The sequence below is a fragment of the Elephantulus edwardii genome, unplaced genomic scaffold, assembly GCF_000299155.1.
Source record: "Elephantulus edwardii isolate Elephantulus edwardi_28Jun2011 unplaced genomic scaffold, EleEdw1.0 scaffold00236, whole genome shotgun sequence".
In the NCBI taxonomy this organism is placed as follows: domain Eukaryota; kingdom Metazoa; phylum Chordata; class Mammalia; order Macroscelidea; family Macroscelididae; genus Elephantulus; species Elephantulus edwardii.
In genome coordinates, this window is record NW_006399986.1 from 3,941,354 (window position 1) to 3,949,736 (window position 8,383).

At 54.1% G+C, this 8,383-nt stretch overlaps 2 protein-coding genes and 1 pseudogene across 4 annotated transcripts in view; 1 reads left to right on the top strand and 2 right to left on the bottom strand.

Annotated features, from left to right (window-relative positions):
• Window positions 1–359, top strand: part of GYS1 (glycogen synthase 1 (muscle)) — a 37,832-nt gene extending 37,473 nt beyond the window's left edge. The window contains exon 13 of the mRNA XM_006898739.1: window positions 239–359. Within this exon, the coding sequence (XP_006898801.1) occupies window positions 239–359 (121 nt within the window). The remainder of the gene's footprint in view (window positions 1–238) is intronic.
• A 32-nt stretch (window positions 360–391) lies between these two features.
• On the bottom strand, window positions 392–4,970 carry BAX (BCL2-associated X protein). 3 transcript variants are annotated; one of them, XM_006898683.1, is made up of 6 exons: window positions 4,870–4,970; window positions 4,176–4,227; window positions 3,937–4,083; window positions 3,133–3,268; window positions 1,443–1,547; window positions 392–623 (listed from the first exon to the last, which is right to left on the bottom strand). In XM_006898683.1, exons 1-6 carry the CDS (start codon window positions 4,901–4,903, stop codon window positions 558–560), a joined length of 540 nt encoding a protein of 179 aa, XP_006898745.1. In that variant the 5' UTR covers window positions 4,904–4,970; the 3' UTR covers window positions 392–557. The 3 variants fall into 3 exon arrangements, with proteins under 3 accessions (XP_006898745.1, XP_006898744.1, XP_006898746.1); XM_006898682.1 differs by having other exon boundaries at window positions 392–662; XM_006898684.1 differs by lacking the exon at window positions 3,937–4,083 and having other exon boundaries at window positions 392–662.
• A 1,933-nt stretch (window positions 4,971–6,903) lies between these two features.
• LOC102876556 lies at window positions 6,904–7,380 on the bottom strand (annotated as a pseudogene).
• Window positions 7,381–8,383: the final 1,003 nt, after the last annotated feature.

Consider the following 8,383-nt stretch of genomic DNA (forward strand, 5'->3'; position numbering starts at 1 on the left):
GAGAGGTGGGACAGGGACCCAGAGAGAGAGGTGGGACAGGGACCCAGAGAGAGAGGTGGGACAGGGACCCAGAGAGAGAGGTGGGACAGGGACCCAGAGAGAGAGAGGGACAAGAGACCTAGAGAGGGAGGAGATAAGCACAGAGAGATGGTGACAGACCAAGAGTGAAGGGGCATAGAAGCCGAGAGAGATCGAAGGACAGGACCAGGCCCTCACTCATCCCTCAGTCTGTGGGCAGAGAACTGACCACCACCCCAGAGGGAACCTGCGTGGAGGTAGAGGTGGGGGAGGCTCCGGAGCCCAGGGGTGGCCAGATGGCGGGCTCACGGCTGTGCAGGGACACTGTGGGAGACCTGTGAAGGGGGGAAGGGGCCAGTGACTCAGACACCACTTTGTGGCCCACAGGAGGTTTATTGCCCCCCCAAGACCAGCCCCGCCCCACCCCAATAATTAAAAAAGTAAGAAAAAGGCCCCTGAAACCACCCCCCATCCCCACCTCTCCCATTAAAATGTCATAATTTATGCAGAAAAGACAAGAGTCCAAGGCCAGCCCGGCGTCAGCCCATCTTCTTCCAGATGGTGAGCGAGGCGGTCAGCACGCCGGCCACGAGGATGGTCACCGTCTGCCACGTGGGGGTCCCGAAGTAGGAGAGCAGGCCGTCCTGGGACAGAGACAGTGGTCACTCCTCCCGTGTGGGGGCCGGGGCAGCGAGGAAAGGGGAGTGGGGTCTCAGGTTAAGCGGGCGCCAAGGGGGCAAAGCCTCTTCATCAGGACCCCACGGGACAGGTGCCCTGCGGGATGTTCAGGGCGGGAGGGCATTGCAAAGTGCAGACGCAGAGGTGGACAGTTTGAATCCACCAGATGCTCAGGGGAGAAAGATGGGCCACTCCCCTCCTGGGATTTATAGCCTCTGAAAACTGGCTGGAGGGTAGGGAGACTTGAGGGCAGTGAGTTAATCTTTACAGAAGCTGCCAGCCTCACCTTTTTTCCTGCCCAGCCCTGGTGGGTGGGGACCACAGAGCTTTTGGTTAACAACCAAGTGTTGGCACCAAGCACTGTGCGGCAGCTTCAACTCTTAACTCATTGCTATAGGAACGGAACCAGTTCCTAAGAGCTTACCCTCCCGGAGTGGTTTCAGAGGCCGTAAATCACATGGGAGGCGACTGCCCATCTTTCCTTGAAGGAACAGCTGGTGGATTTGAACCCACCAGGCAGGGCGGAAGGCAGTCCTTGAGTTAAGGGTCACAGGGAAGTCAGAGGACACCATGCGATCACAGGTCAAAGAGATCAGTTGACCTGGGATTGATAAGGGGCCGATGATGGGAGGGAGAGAACCAGGACTGGCCATTGTGTTTGGTGGTCCGGAAATGGGGATGGGGTGAAAGTCTGGGGGTTCCCAGAAGCATTGGGGCCTGCGGGAGGAGAGGGTCGGAGGCCTCACCCAACCACCCTGGTCCTGGATCCAGCCGAGCAGCCGCTCCCGAAGGAAGTCCATTGTCCAGCCCATGATGGTCTTGATGAGCTCGGGCACCTTGGTGCAGAGGGCCTGCGGGGAAGTGGGAGGGCCTTAGGGGCTGGCGCTTGGCCCCCCAAGTGCCTGAGGACAGTGGCTTCAAGCCACTCTTCCTGGCTGTCTGCCCTTTTCTGCCTACAATCAGAGTGAGCTTCGTAAATTCCAAAGGAAATGAGACTGCTCTGCGCTCAACAACTTTCCATACCTCCCCAGTACCCTTGGCATAAAGACCTACGAGAATAGGTGGGCACATAGGGCTTTGCAAGAAACCTCAGCTACATCACATTCCACCCTCTGGGCCTCCCAGACCTCCTCCTCCCTTTCTTATAAATTCTTCCTGGCTTTGTGCTTGCATTTTGCTTCCTGTAGGACTCAAATGTTCATTCATTCCACAAAAGTCAAATGGCTTTGCTCTAGAGGGCTTCTCTGACCTCCAGACCAGGTGAGAGCTCTCCTCCCCTCCCTTAAGGCCTTGAACTTGCCCTTCCCACATGTCCACAACCTCCACTCTCAATGGGCAGTTTGAATCCCCTAGCTGCTCCTCTTGTCTCCGAAAACCCACTGGAGCTTCAGCTCATCCGTTCTACTCAAAGGCCCTGAGATAGTGAGGTTTACTAACAAAACCAGTTGTCCCAGAAGCGATTCCAAACGCATGCCATTGTATAAAGTGGAACAGTCCATAGGAATCATCCGAGACCCTGCCAGAAGCACCAGGCCTGCCTTTCTTGGGGGACACGTCTGCATGAATTAGAACTGCCAACCTTCCCGTTGCCGGGCGCTTAACCATGTGCCCCAGAGTTCGAGGCTCTTGCCATCATCGAGTCAGAGCCAACTAAGAGGTTTTCAGCCCTGACCCTCCAGCAGGTTTTCAGAGGCTGTAAATTGCATGGAAGGAGGTTACCCAGCTTCGTCCCTCAGCAGATGCTGGATTTGAACCAACGTCCTTTGCTTTGGCAGCCAACCTCTCTACATACTGTCCCACCAGACAGAGCTCCCTGTTTGCTCCTGAGTCGTCTTTAAAATTTATCAATTTTACCACCTTACTCCTCTCTTAAATCCTTACAGTGGGCCAGAGAGCCCCTGAATCTACTCCTCCAGCCAACTCCGCTCTCACCTGTCACCTTTCTCCCCCTTTGCGCCCTCTTTCCGCCACAAGATGCCTCCGTGCTCCTCCTCAGCCCACCAACTTCAGTCATACCTCAGGGCCTTTGCAGTTGTTCTACCTGGATGCTTCTTCGTCCCACATCCTTACATCAGTGTGTCTTTATTTTGCCTTTTAAGTTTGACGTTAGTGTCACTTGCTCTTAGAAGTCTTTCTTGGCTACTCTGCTTGATCCCATCACCCTGCGTCCCTTTTGTCATTATTCAGGGGAGTCCAGGAGAGCAGGGTCCCAATCTGTACTGGACACTGCTCTTGTGTCTACAGGTGAGTAAATGTCTGGCTGTATGTAGCCTCACTGATGGGGTTGAATGAATAAATGAATTTAGGTGAGGATATTGCCTATGACTATCCCCCCCTTCTCTGTCTCTGGGATGCTGTGGGCATGAACCCTCAATGCCCAGGTTTTTTCCCAGGCAGACAGGCGCCACTCTGGACTCACAGCCCTTTGGCCCCCACCTTGAGCACCAGTTTGGTGGCAAAGTAGAACAGGGCGACAACGCGGCCCCAGTTGAAGTTGCCATCGGAAAACATCTCGGCAGCCACGCGGAAAAAAACCTCGCGGGGGGAATCTGTGTCCACAGCCGAGATCATCCTGCAGGAGAGAGGGGTGGCAGTGCTGGGCAGCAGTCAGGTGATGCGTGGGACCACGGCACCCACCCCAAGTCAGGCGAGAATGAAGAGGGATGGGGAGAGGATGGAGCTGCAGGCAAGTGGAGAACCAGGAAAACGATGCCCTGCAGCTGGGTGTCTAGGCTCTAGACAAAGCAGAAATTCCAGAACATTGAGGTGAACTGTGGGCCGGGACACCTGGGTGAGGGAGGTGAGGCTAGAGGGCCCAGCCAGGCAGTCTGAGAAAGGACTTGGTGGCTTGGAAGGTGGGAACTCGAGGGTTTGAGAGGAGGTGGGCAGGTGAGAGCTTGGGCTCCTGAGACTAGGAAAAGGGGCAGGGAGAAATCCTGGGTTTATGAGGGGGCATTGTGTGAACTATTTCAGGTGGCAGGGGTAAACATGACCACTTCTGAGAGAAGACCAGCGGCTAGATTCCTGGGTCAGTGGGAGGAGGGGCTGGAAACCGGATCCCTGGGCATCAGGCGAGGGAGCAGGAGCTTAAACCCTGGGTCTGGACTTCTGCCTCTGAGGGTGGAGGGCTGGGCAGAAACTCCCAACTCGTGGGTCACAAAATTGGGCCATGACTTGAGAAGCAGAGCTTGTACTGGCGGGTGTAAAGCGGGCTGGACCCCTGGGTCCCCAGGGCCACACCTCTGCAGCTCCAAGTTACTGTCCAGTTCGTCCCCAATGCGTTTGAGACATTCGCTCAGCCTCTTGGTGGATGGATCCGGCGGTACCCGCTCCAGGGCCAACTCGGGCGCCTCCCCCCCCATCCGCTTTGCTCGGTCCTGGATGAAACTAAAGCGTGGGAATGGAGAGGGGGGCGGAGAATCAGAAAGGGGCGTCACACCTCCGGTCCGCTCCACATTATAATCAGACCTCAAACTCACCCCTGAAGCAAAAGGGCCCCTGTCTTCATGATCTGCTCAGAGCTGGTGGGCCCTAGGGGAGAAAGGAGGGAAGAGGTGCGCCTGGACTCCTGGGTCCTAGGGGATCGGAGGACTGGAGAGGTTCATGGTCCTTAAAGGAACACAGGACTTAAAGACTATGGACTTGGGACTCTGGTAAGGTGAAGTGACTGGGGGGCCCCGGATAGCTGAGTCCCTGATGGAGAGAGTGGCTGCAAAGCCTGGCCCTGATCCTAATTTAATTCAAGGGAAGGAGGCAGTGCGAGTCTTCAAAGCATCCAGACCCCTGGCCCGAGGTGGCCCAAGAGGGACGCGCCCCTCCCACCAGCGACAGAGGCAGGAAGTGATGCCGGCGACAAGCCCAGGCCTGTCTCGGGGGCTTGCATTTTGGGGTCCCCAGACTCTCCGGGGTCAGAGGGCGCCGGGGCAGAATGAGATCGGGGCGGGGAGGGAGGGGAGGCGCCGAGGCCGCGGGGTGGGGGGGTGGAGAAGGGAGGGAACCGGGCAGACAGGGGCTTGGAGAGGCTTGGCAGCGCGCGCGATCGGAGGGGTAGTTTGTGCCGGGAGATTTTCCCGCGGAGTCCCGGGGGCCGGGCGGGGAGAGAGAAGAGCTCCTTGGGGGCCGGGTCGGCGAGGGGGCCTCGCCCACCTCCCGCCCACCCACCACCCGCCTCACCCCCGCCTCTGGGCTGCTCCCCGGACCCGTCCATCAGCGCCGCTCCCGCCGCCGCAGCCTCTCGCCGGGTCCGCTCGGGCGGCCGCGGCGCGCCCCGGGTCACGTGATCGCCCCACCGAGCGTGCGTCCATCACGTGGGCGCCCCGCAAAATGGCCCCCGCTGGCCGCTGCCCCTCAGCGCTGTCCAGGTCGCAACCGTGTCCTCGTCCCTTTCACCGCCCCCCCTCCGTCTCCTCTCCTTTCCCTGCCCCCTTCCCCCTCCCCTCCCCCAAGGCCCCTGGAGGAGGCTCGGCCTCTCCCGCGCCGCTGCCTACAGCGCCCCCTTCAGGACGGGAGTCCAGGCGCGGTGAGCTGCATTTGCAGGGGGCTCCCCAGTGAGGCTGGACCCCACGCCCCCTTAGAGGAAAAATGTTAACAGGCGAGTGCAAGGACTCAGGGTCACAGTGACCGCGTGTGCACACAAGATGCCTTCTGTGCCCAAAGTGTCCGTTCCTGTGTGTCAGAAGAAAAGCTCTAAGTGCAACCATGAATGGAAATCCAGAACCTCTAAATTTTCATTAATAATAAAAAAATTTTTAAAAGCAAAGCACGTGCACACTCGTGTCTATTGTGGCTTGGTTCACAGAAAGAGTTGGGAACCACCCAAGTGCCCATCAACAAACGAATGGAGAGAGAAGCTGTGGTATAGTCACACAATGGAATACTACGCTACGTTGAAAAAGAAAGAAATTGGGAGCTCTGGTGGCCTCGTGGCAAGAAGCTGCATTGAAATCGCTGAGGTATGTGGTTCAAATCCGCCAGATTCTTTGCTGGAGAAGGAGGAACATTCTCCTCCTGTACCAGTCAGATAGGGTTTGACGGTACACACACACAAAATAATAAAATTAAAAAAAAAAAAAAACTCATGAAATATACAAAACGGGTGACCCTGGTGGACATTATGCTGAGTGAAATATCTCAGTCACAAAAGGACAAATATTGCATAGGGCCACTTTTGTAAATGGGACTGACATTGGGGTTGAGGGGAGACTGAAAAGATGGGTTCAGTAATGTATACTGCATTGAAACAGATGAGGGAGAGAACTGTTTAAAAGGGATATGTGATTAGGTATTATTGTCATGACAGGAGTCCAGAATGAAGGCTGTACAGTGGAGTGGACTTGGCGGGGAAAGGATTGTATAACAATGAAAGAGTTTTATTTTTCAAAGAGAAGAGTGAACTGGGTGGGGGGAGGGGAGAAAAGTGCAACAATGAATGAATGGAAAACCTAAGTCTGTAAACTTTCACTAAAATTTTAAAAAAGCTACATACAAAAAAAACCACCAGTATGACCTTCAAAATGTGTTAAGATTAAATTTAGTGATAGGCTTGCAGGGTGTAGACACAGAAGCTGCTGGGGTGCTTGAGACGCACTGTTAATCTTTATCTGAGCGATGGTGAAGTGGGTTTGCTTGGACAGTGTCCTGGAGGAATTGCAACCAGGCTGGGTTTTCCTTGGAGGCAAGGATGGTGACACCGTCAGCAGGGGCAAATCCTTGGAAAACAGATGCCAACTGTACAACACAATAAAATAAGCCCTACCAAGCTTGTGGACTAGACTCTGAGATACATCACTGTTGCGGACCGAGGCTAAAGTAATAATAAGACAGACAACCAAGAGTGAGATAAGAGAGTAAAGACAGGGGCCAGCTGTTGTGATGACTGAAGCTGCCTCACGCCATGCCTCTCTGTGTACTTATTGAGAATCATCAGGAAGGTAAAGAAAGGATAATCCCAGGGGAGTAGGGAAAAAAAAAGGATCATGGGGAAGTCTTGGAGATAAGGCCAAGTTCCTTTCTGTTGTGTACCTTATGCTAATCTCAGGAGGGAAGGATTCAGTAAATACAAACTAAGAGTGATGTTGGCTCTCTTTTTTTTTTTCCCCTGCCTTAGGATTTATTTGTACAAATAACACAGGAGGACACCAGCCCCATGCAGATGGCAGCAGCCCAGGGGATCATACCAGTCCTTCTGTCCTCAAATGGAGAACTCAATTATGGAGCCTTTACAGGGGCCTTGGGTGGCACCTGGGCTGCTATCTTGGCTGGAGCCTGAGTTGAGGACTTTGCTGGAGCTTCAGCCTTCCTGTCAGCCTTGGCTTTGGATTTTGGCCGGTTAAGCCTGAGCCCCTTGGCAATGCGGACCCGAGCACGCTTCCCAAGCCTGGGATGGGCGATGTAGGTGAGTCGGCTGAGCTTGCGGTTGACACCCCTTGGGATCCTGGGCTTGACCTCTTTGGGCTTGACAAGAGCCTTCCCAGCCTTGACGTGTTCATCCACAGCCTTGGCGTTGTTGGCCTGCGTCTCCTTCAGGCCCTTGTTGCTGTGCTTCTTGGCAAAGCGCATGTTCCTCAGGAATTTGGGGTCTACCCCCTTAAGAGACTCATATCGTTGCGATCTTGGTCTCTCGATACCGTTTCTGTGCCATTTTCGGGACTGGTTGTGTGTGGTGTGGTTCTTGGACTTGGCCATGTCTGCAGCGTCACCACAACTCTTAGAGCCATGAGGTTAACTCTTTTTTTAAAACAAAAAAATTTATTATTTTCTCTAACTGTGTACTGTCAAATTGGATCTGACTGGTACAGGAGGAGATGGCCCCTTCTCCAGCAGAGCATCTGGTGGATTTGAACCGCATATCTCTGGGATTGCAGTGCAGCTTCTTGCCACTAGGCCACCAGAGCTCCCCTAATTACATGTGAGGAGACTGCTCATCTTCCCGCCCCACCCTCAGAGTGGGAGAGGGGACAAAGGGGGAAGCACGAAATGGATTTGAACCTTCTGCCTTTGGCTTGGCAATGCAGTTCCTTGCTACTAGGCCACCAGAGGGAGCCCTGAGGTTGACTCTTAAGGAACGCTGTAGTGCCTCAGGGTGAACCCCAGCTTGAATTATGCCTCCCTTATATCCTGATAGAGCATTTGGTTTAATATTAATAATAATTTGATATTCGGCTTCCCACACGTCGCATCTTCTTTGACAGATTTGAAAAGCAATCTCTTCCTACTCTTAGTCTAGAAACCACAGTCTCTTCAACATCATAGCAGGCAGGATCAAGCAGCACTGAAGGGCAGTTGGGGAAAGGCAAGAAAGCCACAGAGCCGTCACTTAGCCACTGTCATCCCTGTTAGGAATAGTGGGCCTTTAGCAGAGAACGGTGCCTCAGGGAACTTATGTGTTGTGCTGTTGTGTACCATGTTGTTGACGTTATTAGGTGCCGGTGAGATGTAGACAACTCACAGCGTCCCTATGAACGAATGGCCTGAGTACTGTTCATACACAGAGTTTCCGGACACAAGCCATTTCGGAAGTGGATGCCGCTCCTGTTCCAGGCTTGTTTTAATCAGGAAGCTCCAGCAAATACTGTCCACCGTGGGTGACCATTACCACGTTTGACACATCATAGGAACCACGAGTTCCCTCTGTCCAGCAATGCACAGAACAGTGCTTTACCACGGAGGAGAATGTTTGACAGGAAAA

Coding starts and splice junctions, on each gene's coding strand:
- BAX (XM_006898682.1), bottom strand. CDS start 4,903: ATGGACGGGTCCGGGGAGCAGCCCAGAGGCGGGG. Junction 4,084..4,175: donor GGGGCCCTTTTGCTTCAGGG/GTGAGTTTGAGG, acceptor CCCACGCTTTAG/TTTCATCCAGGACCGAGCAA. Junction 1,548..3,132: donor CCACCAAACTGGTGCTCAAG/GTGGGGGCCAAA, acceptor ACTTCCCCGCAG/GCCCTCTGCACCAAGGTGCC.